The sequence below is a fragment of the Balaenoptera ricei genome, chromosome 2 (genome assembly GCF_028023285.1).
Source record: "Balaenoptera ricei isolate mBalRic1 chromosome 2, mBalRic1.hap2, whole genome shotgun sequence".
NCBI lineage: Eukaryota > Metazoa > Chordata > Mammalia > Artiodactyla > Balaenopteridae > Balaenoptera > Balaenoptera ricei.
In genome coordinates, this window is record NC_082640.1 from 120,859,802 (window position 1) to 120,875,102 (window position 15,301).

At 34.8% G+C, this 15,301-nt stretch overlaps 1 protein-coding gene across 4 annotated transcripts in view; it reads right to left on the reverse strand.

The window, feature by feature from the left end:
• STRN3 (striatin 3) overlaps positions 1-15,301 on the reverse strand; it is a 117,980-nt gene that overhangs the window by 41,728 nt on the left and 60,951 nt on the right. For all 4 annotated transcript variants that reach the window (XM_059914043.1, XM_059914044.1, XM_059914046.1 and 1 more), the window contains exons 2-5: positions 13,380-13,483; positions 12,827-12,900; positions 7,955-8,036; positions 4,096-4,269 (exon numbers count right to left, since the gene is read on the reverse strand). In XM_059914043.1, coding sequence (XP_059770026.1) covers positions 4,096-4,269; positions 7,955-8,036; positions 12,827-12,900; positions 13,380-13,483 — 434 coding nt within the window. The remainder of the gene's footprint in view (positions 1-4,095; positions 4,270-7,954; positions 8,037-12,826; positions 12,901-13,379; positions 13,484-15,301) is intronic.

Sequence of the window (15,301 nt, forward strand, 5' to 3'; positions counted from 1 at the left end):
AGGGGGTTTGAGATTCTAACTGCCTCTTACATAAACTTGAAACTAATTCTCTATTAATAGTCCCCTCTAAACCTGACTCCAGATGTACCTGATACCTCTAACTCCTTAGCTTTTGGAACTTTACTGGCATTTTTGGACTTGAATTGGCTTGTTCCTTTTCTTCTTTCCAGCTTCCAAAATTATTAAGTTCTCCCTATCTGATGGACAGTATATCCTCTCATTCTTTCTATATATTCAATTTTTTGTCCTTATGCGTTAATGTGTCTTAAAATGTCTTTAACTGATATTTTAACAGAGGTTCCACAAGGCACACAAGGTTCCACAAGGCACACAAGTAAATCTGCCTTTAATCCACATGCTTAAGTGGACATCTACATCTATGGAATTTTATAATAACTTTTTTCTTTGCCAACTATTTATTTACTATCTTTTCTCATTCAATAAAAAGCAATCAACAGAATTTTTAAAATTATATATCCAGATGAAGGGAAAACAGAATGAAGCCAAGAGTAAGGTTCGTAAGTAAAAGGGTAAAAAAGAGTCAGTGTGTTTTCTAGAGATAAGGGAAACCCACAAATATGGCAAGATTCCAAACAGTCAGAGTAAAAAGAAAGAGAGCAACTACTGGAGGTTCAAAGGTAAATCAGACCAATCACTAAGAAGCAGCACAGCTTTTCAGTTACAAGACCTATGAGAACTCTCTCCCTCAACGAATCCTTATAAGGTGGAGGCTGTGTGATATGATACACTATACACCCACAACATCCCCCTACAATAAACCAAAGAATAAACCAAGAAAGACAACAGTGACATTGACTCAGCAGAATCTAGTAAATATTACTCTTGATTGGGTCACATTTCAACTGGATAAGCAATATTTCATCATAGCTAACACTTATTATGTACCAAGCATTGTTCCAAATGCCTTACATTAATTCATTTCTTCTTCACATCAACCCTATCATTACCATTTTATAAATGAGGAAACCGAGGCACAGGAAGGTAAAGTACCCTGCCCAAAGTCACAGCTAGTAAGCAGCAAAGTCAAGATTCAAACCCAGTCAGTCTGTCTTCAGAGTTCCCATTCTAAACCATTAAGCATACTGTCTCTAATAATATGATCTACAATTTACCATTCTTCTACTGTTGAACATGGAGACTGCTACAAATTTTTTATTGTTATAAATAAGAATACGATAAACATCTTTTTGTTGACACCTCTATCAACATGTTAGGTCATTTTCATATTTCTTAGGAATTTTCAAAGGCCCTGATCATAGCTGAACCATACACGCCTACATTAGTACAGACTCGCAATATACAGCTATTCTCATTAAGAAGGAAATCACCTTGATTAAAAACAATTATTACCTAAATGTCTGTGGACGGATAAATGGATAAAGAAAATGTGGTAAATACATTCAATAATTATTCAGCCATAAAAAAGAAGGAAATTTTGTCATATGCTGTGACACTGATGAACCTTGGGACATTATGCTAAGTGAAATAAGCCAGTCACACAAGGACAAATACTGTATTAATTCCACTTATATAAAGTATTTATATATTATATAAATATATATAAAGTATTTAAAGTAGTCACTCGTAGAAACAGAAAGTCCAATGGTGTTTGCCAGGGGCTGGGGGGAGGAGGAAATAGGGAGTTGCTATTCAATGGGTAAGGCGTTTCAGTCATGAAAGATGAAAATGTTCTAGAGAAGTGCTCTACAATATTGTGCTTACAGTTAACAACACTGCACCGTACACTTAAAATTTATTAAGATAGATCTCATGTTATGTGTTTTTTACCACAATAGAAAAAAAAAAAAACTATTAAACTCTTAATCTTGCAAAGGGAAGAAGCTTTACAAGGAGAAGATACAGTCTGTTGTGGATTTTTAATTCAGATTCAGGTGTGATATAGTAAACTGTGTTCCTCTAAAGTATTTATAAATCCTAAGAACTACTTAGCCTGGTTAGCTGACAAGTTTAGTTTAAAATAACATAGTAATATCCTTGCTTTTTCTCTAAAGCTATGAAAGCTCTATGATTCCTGAAATCCAGAGTAAAGAAAACAAGCGCTCTGTTAGATGTCAAATTGTTTTTATTAAAGAGACCTTATTTCTCAGAAATAAAACCCCTAAATTAAAGGCTTATGTTAACTTGAAAGTCATCAACATGTTTTAAATAACTGCATGATGTCATAAAATATATCTAAGGTATGAAACAATGCTAGTTTATAAACTGTACATATTATTAACTTCTTAAGCTCTAACCAAACTAATGAACTCGTTTTGGTTTTTTCCACTCTCTTTTTCTTTTCTTTGTCCTTCCAACCTATGCAATTCAAGGTAATATCTAATGGTAAAAAATGAAAAAAAAGTTCCACCTGCTTGACAGCTTGCATTTATCAAATCTGTACTATAATCAAAAGTGTATCTGGTAGACAGAAAACAAGTGTTAATGAGGATGTAGAGAAATCAGAATTCTTATACATTTCTGGTGGTAATGTAAAATAGTCCAGCCACTTTGGAAATGAGTTTGGAAATTCCTCAAAAAAGTAAACACAGTTACTGTATGACATAGCAATTCCACTCCTAGGTATAAACCCAAGAGACTTGAAAACATATGTCCACACCTGCAGACCAATGTTCAAAGTAGCATTATTCATTATTCCAAAATGTGGAACCAATCAACATGCCCATCAATTGGACAAGGAATGGATAAACAAAATGTGGTATATCCATAGAAAAGAATATTATTTGGCAATAAGAAGAAATGAATTACTGACATATGCTATAACATGGATGAATCTTAAAAATATTATACTAAGTAAAAGAAGCTACTCACAAAATAACCATTTACATAAAATATCTAGAATAGGCAAATCTATAGATACAGAAAGTATATTAATGGTTGCCTAGGGTTGGTGAGTGGGAGGAGTATGGGAAAGAATGGGGAGCGGCAGCTAATGAGTACGAGGTTTCTTTATGGAGTAATGAAAATTTTCAAAACTTAGATTGTGGTGACGGCTGAACAACTCTGTGACTATCTTAAAAACTATTAAACTTATATACTTCAAGCGGGTGCACTTTATGGTATGTGAACTCTATCAATAAAGACATTAAAATTTTAAAGTATATCTGGTAGCTTTCTGAGCCCAAACACAATGCAAAGCCTTGTTTCTTTAACACTAGTGTCTAAACAACCATTACTATTCTAATTATATAGTATTATAATTTATTGAAAATATTCTAACAAAAATTTAAAAATCAAGACATTAAAATAACTCTGAACTACATGAAATCACCCTCAAATTTTAATTTGGCACCTATTTCAGAACTACAGTCATTCTCTTGGCATCAAAACTTAAGATAAATAAATCTTAAAAGAAAAATTTATTTATTTATTTGGCTGCACCGGGTCTTAGTTGCGGCACGCGGGATCTTTGTTGCCGCGTGCGAGATCTTCGTTGTGGCATGTGGGATCTAGTTCCTTGACCAGGGATAGAACCTGGGCCCCCTGCATTGGGAGCATGGAGTCTTAACCAATGGACCACCAGGGAAGTCCCAAGATAAATAAATTTAATATATATTTTTAATAAATTTATTTTATTTTTGGCTGTGTTGGGTCTTCGTTGCTGTGCGCAGGCTTTCTCTAGTTGTGGCGAGCGGGGGCTACTCTTCGTTACGGTGCGCGGGCTTCTCATTGCGGTGCCTTCTCTTGTTGCGGAGCATGGGTTCTAGGTATGCGGGCTTCAGTAGTTGTAGCACAGGGGCTCAGTAGTTGTGGCATACGGGCTTAGTTGCTCTGCGGCATGTGGGATCTTCCCAGAGCAAGGCTTGAACCCGGGTCCCCTGCACTGGGAGGCAGATTCTTAACCACTGTGCCACCAGGGAAGCCCCAAGATAAATAAATTTAAAAAGCACCTAAATAAAAAGTTTCTTTGTCCATGGTACCATTTGGGGGACGGGGGGGAATCTTTAAATCTGAACTCTACATGCTTCAATAACTGTTAACAGCAATAACAAAAAGCTAAAGAAATTCACAATACCTGTTATATAAACAATGTTAACCTGTAAGTATAGGTCATACCTTTTGATTTCTTGTCCTTTTTGCTTAGGAGATTCACCTCCATTCAGGATCTGTTCTAAATTCTTTGTCTCTACTGATCCATTTGGTTCTGAATTAGATAGCCCAAGTAATGATCTTACCCGCTGAGACCGTACATCTAATATTGTATCTGTGTAACCTACTTCCTGAAGATATCTGTAAGAGAAAATTAAAAATATTAAATCCCACATATTGTTAATACACGCAAACTTGTTAAATCAAAATCACATCAAAGAATTTAACAAAAATCCATAATCCTATAAAATTTACTCTTCCTTTGCCTCAATAACTTTCTTCTCTCTAGACTAGTTCCAGTTCTAAAAAAAAAAAAAAAAAAAAAAAAAAGGCCCATTACAAACCATAGTTTAATTAAAACAGCATATAGATGGCTAACACTAATTAAGGGCCAATTATCCTGAAGCCTAAAAAGACCTAGAGCGTTAAAAAAAAAACTTTTAGGAGTTGATGATATATATTACTTAAAAAAAAAAAAAATTCCAGAAAGTGGTAAAGGATGAACAGAACTAAACCTCAGAACAATGACATGCTACGTTTAAACCCTGGCTCTTAGCCAGAAGTTGATGGATAGATTAGTTCTCCTTCTAGGATCTAAAGTCTTATAGCAGTCCTATAGTCCTGGGGTTTTCAAACTTTCCTTGTTATCTAAACCAGGGTACCTAACTGAGGATCTAGGATGAAGACTGAAAAAGAAGAAAGGGACTGAATCATGACGTAAGTATAGATAATGGGTCATGAACGGCTTTGTGTGACAAATTTAAAATTTCTTCCTAAAGTATCTGACAGGCTAAGATGTTAAAAAGAAGCCTTTTTTGTTTCTTTTTATATGCTGCTGACAAAATAACAAAGGATTTTTAAGTGAAAGCTAAAGACAGGGAGACTGGTTAGGACACTAACACAGCAAGAATTAAAACCAGAGAAGAGGAGAAATGTGAGAAAAATAAAATATCTTAGCGACTTGGTGCATAAGTAAATATGGCAGTAGAATAAAAGAAGATATAAGAATTTTGGAAATTTTTCAGGTTTCTAGCTGGGATGGTTGCATGGTGGTTCTACTGAATAAAATGAAGAATAAAGGGTCAGAATATGGTTTAGAGGGTACCTATCAAATAATCAAGTAGTATCTATGAAAGTGATAACATTTATTAGGCACAGTGGTAAGAAGGTCAAAAGCTCACAAGGGACTGGACTGGGTGTACAGATTTGGGAGTCATTAGTGTTTGGAGATATCTGAAGCCAAGGATTTAAATGAAGTTACCCAGAGAAAAAGCATAAGTAAAAACAAAACCTGGGGACACAAATATCTAAAGGGCTGGAAAAATAAGAAACTCAAAGGAAAATTAAAAGAAAGAACTTGAGAAATGAGGGTAAAAAAAGCAGAGAGTAGTTTCATGAAAGTAAGAAAAACAGAGTTTCAAAAAGAAATGAAGAGTTAATGTCAAATATTTCCAAAAGATCAATATGAACAAAAAGGGTCTCATAAATATGTTTGTGATAGAAGCTTCAGGGGAATATCAAAATGGAAAACAAACTAGACAGTTGAGAAATGAATAAGGAAGACTATGGAGATAAACTACCGTTACAGAAAGATGAGAAGAGACACAATATAAAGCCAGGCAATGGGATTAGGCATTTATGAGAGAAATACTGTGCAACTGATTTCTCTATAGCCGTCATACTCTTCTAAAAAACGCGTTCCTCTTTTGAGGAAAAAACTCCCACCACACTCTAGCCATGTGGTCTAAAAGAACTGTCAAGATCTTAAACAACCCAGGTAAAAATAACTGACTCGTGGGCAGTTATTTGATCAAGTCAAGACAAATCCAATCCTCAGAAATTATTCTGACTAAAATAAGGGATCCCGGGCTTCCCTGGTGGCGCAGTGGTTGAGAATCTACCTGCCAATGCAGGAGACACGGGTTCGAGCCCTGGTCTGGGAAGATCCCACATACCACAGAGCAAATGGGCCCGTGAGCCACAATTACTGAGCCTGCCCGTCTGGAGCCTGTGCTCCGCAACAAGAGAGGCCACGATAGTGAGAGGCCCGTGCACCGTGATGAAGAGTGGCCCCCGCTTGCCACAACTAGAGAAAGCTCTCACACAGAAACGAAGATCCAACACAGCCATTAATAAATAAATAAAGCACACCTAGTATAGTGTAATTAAAAAAAAAAAAAAATTGATTTTAAAATAAGGGATCCCCTGCCACCTGGAGAAAAGTGGTTTTCAGTAGAAAAGAATAAAACTGATACACAGAGGAGCAGAACACCAGAGAATAAGAACATATCCTGGATGTTTCCAGTTCCTGAGAAATCTTCAGTGATACACTAGCTCTTAAGTTTCCAACACTCAGTTAATCAGCACTTCCCTCAACTCTGCTAGCTATCCCAGCATCCTTCCAGACAATAATCTGTTTTTGAAATTTGTTTGAGTTTTAGTCACTAACTGTCCAGATTGATAAATACTTCTTTGAATGGAACATTAGAAACTGAGATGATGAATACGAGGTTTAAATACATTTTCAGAAAGGAAAGCAAAAAGTGAAGACAGTTCTCGCCTGATAGCCTTCATGCTTTCAGTGAAGTAGAGCTTGAGGTGCTCTAATGAGAGTAAGGGAGAGAATGGGCTGAGATGTGGTAGAAGTTCAGAATATCCACTGAGGGCAATGGGAGCAGGAGATGACCAGGGATATGGAAAAAGGCTCTATGCAATGTTTGGACAGGAAACCATGAATGTGTAATGGCATTCACACAATTCTGTGATTTTTCTCTAAGAATTAATTAGAAACAGAAGCAACAGACAGTAAGACTGATTAGGGCTGGGATACTGCAGGTAGGTATAGTAAAATGACTGGTGAGGGGGGTAAGGAGTGGGCAGCAGGAAAGTTAAGGGTACCAGCAAAAGGGTAAAGGATCATGGGGTCTAAGCGGGAGCTAGGGAAACAACAAAAAAACCCCACTGCCAAAAAAAAAAAAAAATTAAACCAACAATAGGTAAAGGAGGTAAGGAAAATGAAATAGTCAAGGATCTAAAGATCAAAGTAAGGCCAGAGGACAAATAACACGGGAACTGGAGTAAGAGAAGTGGAATATGAGACTGTCAGATCACGGAATATTCCAGAGGTAGGGCAGTTCTAGGTTATAACAAGATCAAGGGTCTGACCACACTTCACTGGGTTACTGAAGTGATGGTAAAGATGTCTAGAGTTGAGAAAGTTGAATTACCTACGATTTCAGTAGTACGCGAGTACCAAAGTTTTCAAAATACAAGGGAAAAGAACAAATAGATAAGACAATAATATTTGCCACATATAAGTACTTCTAATATGGCAAAGAATTCAAACATCAAAAAGGTTCCTCAAAAAAAAGGTTCCTCAAAAAAAAGCTTCCTCAAAAATTCAAGTAGAAGCAGGATTTAGCAAGCCACTTCTGAAAAGTTTCTGATAACCAGTTAAATTCCTTCTCTAAGCCAGTCACAATCTCACTTAAAACCAAATATGTAAATTTTCCAGTGATGGAAATGAGAATGTCTATAAGTATGAACTCCCTATTGTTTTTGTTCTGGCCTTCAAGACATCCAGTCTTTAAGACATCCTACTCCACAAATAAGAAAACAACATCATTCTGAGAAATGTTTAGAGAAACATTCAGAGGAAACAAAACTTTAAAAAGATCCAAGCATCTAACAAAACAAAAAAAAAGCAATATGAAAACTATACACATTGTCCCATTATCATTAAATAATTTTCACTTTCAAAGTGACTGAATAGAAGCACTTTCATACCTAGAACCTTAAAGAAAGGTGAAAATGAACCATTACTCACTGTCTTAACAGCTGTCTGCCCTGCTTCCACGTTAACTGGCTATTCTGAGGTGCTGTGGGAGCCTCCGTATCTTTGGTTTCTTCTAAAAATTAACAGTAACAACAACAACAACAACAAAAACAAGACAAGTTTCATACACATTATTTCAACTCGTGATAATACTGCCAAAGTTCTCTTAGGGATAAAGTCCCACAAGAATATACCAAAATATTTTATAAAGGATAGAAGAAAATTAACTTTTATTGAGTGTTTACTGTGGGTCACTCATTTTAAGTGTGTTTATCCTGACAGCTCAAACACTTAGGCACCACCCTCCTTGTTTTAAAATTGGGAAAACCCAAGTGTACATTAACTATTATTACAAGTGATTTAAAAATCAAAAGCCCAGGCTTTGAAATGAAATTTTATTAAAATCAATTTTTTAAACTACCAGAATTCTACTGAGTTGAATGCTTTTGAAATTAAAAAGTGATATTTACTATTTATATAAACTTTTCAAAATCAACATTGTTTAGAAATTAGATATATATTTATAAAACTAGTGAATAACTTAAGAGTCTGTGTCAGTAGACTCTCAGTCTACATACAAGACTCTATACAGTCAATTTCATTTTTAGAACTAAAAGTTAGACCAGAAAACAGTTTTTACTATATGTAAAAAGTCATATTTTATTCTCCGGTAACAAAGTATATGCATTAAAAAAGAGTTTAATAAACAGTATAACTTCAGATGAGTTAAGCTCTCAACAAGTATATCCACAGTGATATTTAAAACTATTCATTGGCACTAATGATACAGAAATATTTTCCTATAATTTCCCATTATAAAAATTATGATAAAGCAAAGAATATAGGGCCATAGAAGATAAGCCCTCACATTGAATGTTGAGAACTCTTACCATGGCTTACAGTCATTAGGCTCCTAGACTCCTCAGAGTCACATGAACAAACAGTTATTGGTAGCAATTCAAATATTCTCTGTAGGCATTACTTCTCTAACCTTAACAATCCGTTATTAATATCTTCTCATTCTTCCCCTGCACGTAGAAACATCTATAATTTCCAGAAATAATTATCTCATTCTAATAGCCCCCATTTTTTATTTATAACTTTTCCTATTTATAGCATTTTGCTTATTTTTAAATCACATATAACACATAATTAACCCGCCAAAAAAATACATTTAAAAAAAAGAAGAAATACAAATTGCCCAAAATCCTATCACCAACAGTGTTAGTACTTGAGATTTTATCATTCCATATTTTCCATCTGAAAATAACATACATCAGCTTCTCCCCTCCTTAAATTTAAAAAAAAAAAAAGGCCAAAGTGTGTGTACCGCACTACAAGCTGCTTTCAATACTTAATGTATCTTGAACATTCTGTGACAATAAATATAGATTAACATCATATAAAATAATTATATAATCTACAGAAAGTATATACCTATTTAATTTAACCAGTTCCCTAATGTTGAAATTTGTTTCCATTTTTCACTATTATAAATAATGTTGCTAAGGATATTCTTGAAGTACATCCTAAGCATACAGCTCAATGAATTTTTTAACGCACCCATGTAACCAGTACCTAGATGAAGAAATAAAATGTCATCAGCACCCCCAAAAACTTTCATCATGCCCTTTCCCAAGTCTAACTAGATACTCCTAAAAGGATATTAACACTACCCTGATTTCTAAACACTAGGTTAATTTTTGAATTTGATATATATGAAATCATTTCTATCAATTTTCAATTTTATGTGATCCACATAAAATTTAGTTATAGTTTATTCACTTTTAGTTATAGCTTAGTCTAGTTATAGTTTATTCACTTTTCTTGCTAAACAGCATTTCCTTACACTAAAATATCACAATATATTTATCTATTCTATTGGTGAAGAACATGTGAATTGTTTCCAGTTTTTTGCTATTAAAAGTAATGATACTATGAACATTCTTATACAAGCCTTGTGATGAACATTTTAAGGAGTGGAATTACTGGGCCACGGGGCATGCTATGTTCCCTTTAGCAATACAGTTATCCCCCGCTTTTCGAAAGCTCTCTTTAGGCCACCTCGCTTTTATGAAAGACCTACATTTAGTTACCTGTTTTCGCTAGCCTAACTGAAAAAATTCAGAGAGAATTTTCACTCTTTATGAAAAAAGGTGAAAAGAAAAAATAGCCTTCAGCATTTGTTTTGCAGTGAACCGTTACAGTGGCAGCACGCACCCCCAAGCAGCGAGAGAGGCACCACCAAGCTCCATAACAAGCCCATAGCTTTGAACTGTGTCTATTATCATCTGTGCTTTATCTTGATTTATCTTGTGCATCATTAGCAAGATGTGTCCAAAGGTAAACTGCATCTTTGTTTTATGTCATTTTGGCTTATGAACAGGAATGCTCTACTTTGGGATAGTGGGGGAAACTTGTACTGACAAATCACTTTCAGAGCAGTTTTATCAATTTAGAATTCCAACACCAGAAGGTGTGCAAATCCTGGTTGATCCACATCCTCAGCAACACATGACTTTTTCTCTTTTGCATTTTCACATTGTGGTAGGTGTCTAATTGTACTGTGCTGTGGTTTTAAGTTGTATTTCCTCAAATAAGTTGTATAAACTAATACATTTGAGCATCGTTTCATATGTTTATTGGCCATTTGGATATCCTCTTTTATTGGTGGCTTTTCAAGTCTTTTACCCATATGTCTACTGTTGTAGATTTTTTCCCCTAAATGTAGGGAAATAGGAGCTGTTTACAGATTTGGATACACCCCCTTTTATAGAGTTAAGTTTAGGATATATATACTATTACTAGGACAAGGGTATAAAAACATACGTACCTTGTACTTCTTTCCTAACAGTATTTCGTATGTTTTCTTTTTTTTACATTTTGATTTATTTTAAGTATATAAAAGGCAACACTGATTCATTTAATGTTTACTTCTGTCTATACTTTGATGTAAATAATTTTATCCCATTGTTTGCATGGTGTATTTTTGCCCATTCCTTTGTTTGTTTTCCACTAAACATCCTGAGTAGTTTTTCTACATCAGTAAAAATAATCTACTTTATTATTATTGTTTCCTATAAATAAAATACTTGGTTGTTATTTTATTCTTCAATTTAAGGAAGTTTTAATAGTTAAGTTTATATAGATAAAAACAGACTTGTTTTTATCTCATTTCAGCTGTGGGCAGGAGAGATTACGTGCTAATGATTTTCCTTTATACCAACTTGTACCAAGACCAGTTAGCCAATTCCGACTCTAGTTCCAGGAACAGTGGGGCTGTTCCTCACATTTATACAGACCAAGTTAGGGGGACAGCCCTCAAGTTATAGAAAGTGGGGAATTCCCTGGTGGCCCAGTGGTTAGGACTCAGCGCTTTCACTGACGTAGCCCGGGTTCAATATCTGGTCTGGGAACTAAGATCCTGCAAGCCATGCAGAGCGGCCAAAAAAAAAAAAAAAAAAGTGATTGATTATTTTCTGAATATTCTAGCCATATTAGAAAAAAAATGAGTTAAAGAAAAGCTATGAAGCCATCAGGTTTTCTCTATGGTGAAACCACTGTACTCCCTCTAACTATAATGGGACTGCTGCAGTAAACATGACCCAAAATATACAGGCCTTCCATCTTTTTATCATTTATTGTAGCTTTTCCAAGGAGGAGACCATAATATTGTCCCCTGGCATCTGAGTCTTCGTAACCACTTAAAAGCTAGATCAAAGGAAACCTATGTCACTCCTATCTTGCTCTCTTAATTTGATATATGACAACTAGGAAGATATGGTTGTGGTGCTAAAATTGGTAAGTGGAGAAGACCTAAGAATAAATCAACTGCAGGTTGTACATATAGGATGTTTCTGCCAAGTTTTAAGTACTTGATATTAAACCAAAACCAATTAGCTAAATTTTAAAAATTTACTGCAACATTTAACTTAAAAAAAAATCCCTATTTGTTTTATTTTCCCTACCATGTATGCTTTGACTTTATTAGGAATGGAAACAACTATACAAGGAGAAGAAAAACTGTATATCCAAATAAAGACAAATTTTTTTCCTTATCTTAGTAACCAGCAGCCAAGAACAGTATAGAATTCAATTTGCCTGCACCATCAAACTGTGTATATAAGTGGGTTCTACATATACCTCAGAAATAGAAAATTGCAGTAATATTCCCAAATATTATATAAATCAAAATGTTCTTTCCTTATTAAACTTTTAGACTACTCAAATGGTAATCATATGGAACCCTAAAATTAACACTAAACTGTTATAGCCCTTTTCTATATCCAGCCCTCTCTTCCTGCATAATTGTTCATCAGATACTACTCTCACACTCACTATTTTAGTAAAGAGCAAGGCCAACTGGAGATGTTTTCCTTCTCTTATCCTTATCTGGCTGCCTCTGTAGTTTCCAAATTCAAATTTGCAATTTCTTTAGGACTAAACTGAGTTAATCACAGCTTCTCTAGAAAAAAATAACTTTTTAATAATACAAAATTAAGTTTATATAGACTTGGATAAGAATTGCCTACAGGTGGTACAAAGAGTTACTCATTACCTTCCACTTCTAATTACGACCAAAAATACACCCAGTTTTACATAGGTTTCAAAACAAGAAAAATAAGACAACCTCGGGATTATGTAGATGAAACTACTGATACTTACTTTTATTCATTTATTATTTTCCCCCAAATTCTAGACAGTATTACAATAGGCAACCATCTAACTAACTGATGCTATCAAAGCAAAATGGGGGTATAAAGAGAACATGTTTGTTACATAAAAATGAGCTTAAACCAGTTTTTCTTGCATGGGGTGTGTGTGGGTGTGGGGCGGGGAGATTAACAGAAGAATCAAGTTTACCTGATTCAAAGGTTGGCATTTTCAAATCACCTTGGTTCAGTTCTGTGCCGTATTTTAATTTGTGATATTTTGCCCTGAAAATTTAATAATAAATTGTTGAAAGAAAAACAATTTTTGTTTCCTTTTCTACATAGGTAAGTAACTAACTACTGGTATATATTTCTCCAATGACAAATAAAGCATAATATGAATGTCTGTTTCTTTAAACTTTACTTGCAAAAGAAGTTGGGAGAATAAAAATATACTGGATGTAAAAGAAAAAAAATAAGATAAATTACCCAACTAAAATATACACCCAAGCAAAGATAAATTTTTCCTAATCTGTAAAAAAGAAAAAACTTGGACTCTATAATAAAAGATATTATTTCAATTTAAAGATTTGAATCTCTTTTTTTTCTTTCCCCATATAAGAATCAAATCAAAATATCATCCTGTATTTTGGGCAAACCTTTGTATCTTTCAAAAGGCTTTAAATACACTGTATAATAATACATAAAGAGAATAATATTGTTCTAGCTTATTTTATTCATATAAGAAAATGAGGGACACATACCTTTCTTGTTTCAATGCATATTCTAACATCTTTATTCTTCTTACTAAATCCTTCTTCAAGTTTTCTTGACCTTTTCTTTCTCCTTGCAAAAATGCTATCCGGGCCTAAAAATACAAAAAGTTCATTTATTTTCATTTTTTTCTTAACTATACATAGGAAATTGAAAAAAGGAAAACAGTAAGTATAAAATTCTGCACTTTTATTCATGATAGCAAGATTTAAAATTCATAGAAGCAGTTGATCAAACTTTCTTTGTTAGATAATACAATCACTTTAAAATAAAGATAACTATAAATTAGCTATTTGCTTATAATCCTTTTGGTCTCTAATATTAAGTTTTACATACTTTTGAAAGGAAATTTTATATGTAAAAATTGCACCTAATTCCTAACAAACAAGTCACAAAGAACTAAAAAATATTATATTCACAAGTAGATAAATATTTTTCCTCAAATTAGATATTGCTTGTTTAAAAAACAGTAATACTACCTCAAAAGCATTTTTCATGAAATACTTAAAAATTTATAATCTTTTCCCTTCTACCCACCACACTCCAAATTGTTTTATCTCTTGAAACAATTATCCACAGTATTGCAAACAGTTTAAGTTAAGCCACTTTATGTTCAATGACCTCATTACTTTCTGTTGTCATTTTCTACAGTGAGAGAATTTTTTTTCCTTTTAATTGCCTTATTTTCTCAGAGAGACAATTCTCCATCTTTTTCTGGCCCTTCCCAGCATGTCAGCCTCCTTTATACACCCCACACTAAAGAGTAATGTTTAAGGAAGCTGGCATCTACATGGGGATATTTGCTGTTATGAACATATTTACAATAAAATTAACTTTCATGCTCTTGCCGAGATGACCAATAGGTGTATTTGCCCATTAAGAGAAAGTAAGCTACTTTGTAAGCTAAATTATGGTTAATTTTTAAAATTTTAAAAAAATTTCAGTGAACATGGAATCAGAACAAATGAATTCATCTGAATAATTTAACACATTAAGTTCGGAAAAATTAAATGAAATCATTCACAACTCCATAAGACCTGAGAAATTATACACAGCTATATAACACTTAGTCTACAAATTTCAAAACAAAAATAAAGACCTAGGAGCAATGGTAAAGATTCAGAACCTAATAACAGTCTAGATTCTAAAGAGAAAAGTAGCACTTCTGACTCTCTTAAGCTATGGAGCAAAGGTAGAATATATCAGTTTCATTACACAGCTTCAAGAAATTCTGATTGAGGGTTTTCCCCTGTATTGGCTTTAAAAAAAAACAAACATGAATCACATACTGTAGAACCCTTATGTGACTCTAATTTCCAGATCTCATAAGTATTTTACAATTAGCAACAGAAAAAAATGAAAGAAGCTCATTTTATTTTGCTTCTTAAGAAGTAGTAGGGGGGAGAAGAGAAGATGGCGGAAGAGTAAGACGCGGAGATCACCTTCCTTCCCACAGATACAGTAGAAATACATCTACACGTGGAACTGCTCCTACAGAACACCCACTGAACGCTGGCAGAAAACGTCAGACCTCCCAAAAGGCAAGAAACTCCCCCCGTACTTGGGTAGGGCAAAAGAAAAAAAAAAGAAATAACAGAGACAAAAGAATAGGGACGGTACCTGCACCAGTGGGAGGGAGCTGTGAAGGAGGAAAGATTTCCACGCACTAGGAAGCCCCTTCGCGGGCAGAGACTGCGGGTGGCAGAGGGGGGAAGCTTCGGAGCCACGGAGGAGAGCACAGCCACAGGGGTGTGGAGGGCAAAGAGGAGAGATTCCTGCACTTCCCGCACGGAGGCTCGGCGCTGACCAGCACTCACCAGCCCGAGAGGCTTGTCTGCTCAGCCGCCGGGGCAGGCGAGGCTGGGAGCTGAGGCTCGGGCTTCGGTCGGATCGCAGGGAGAGGACTGGGGTT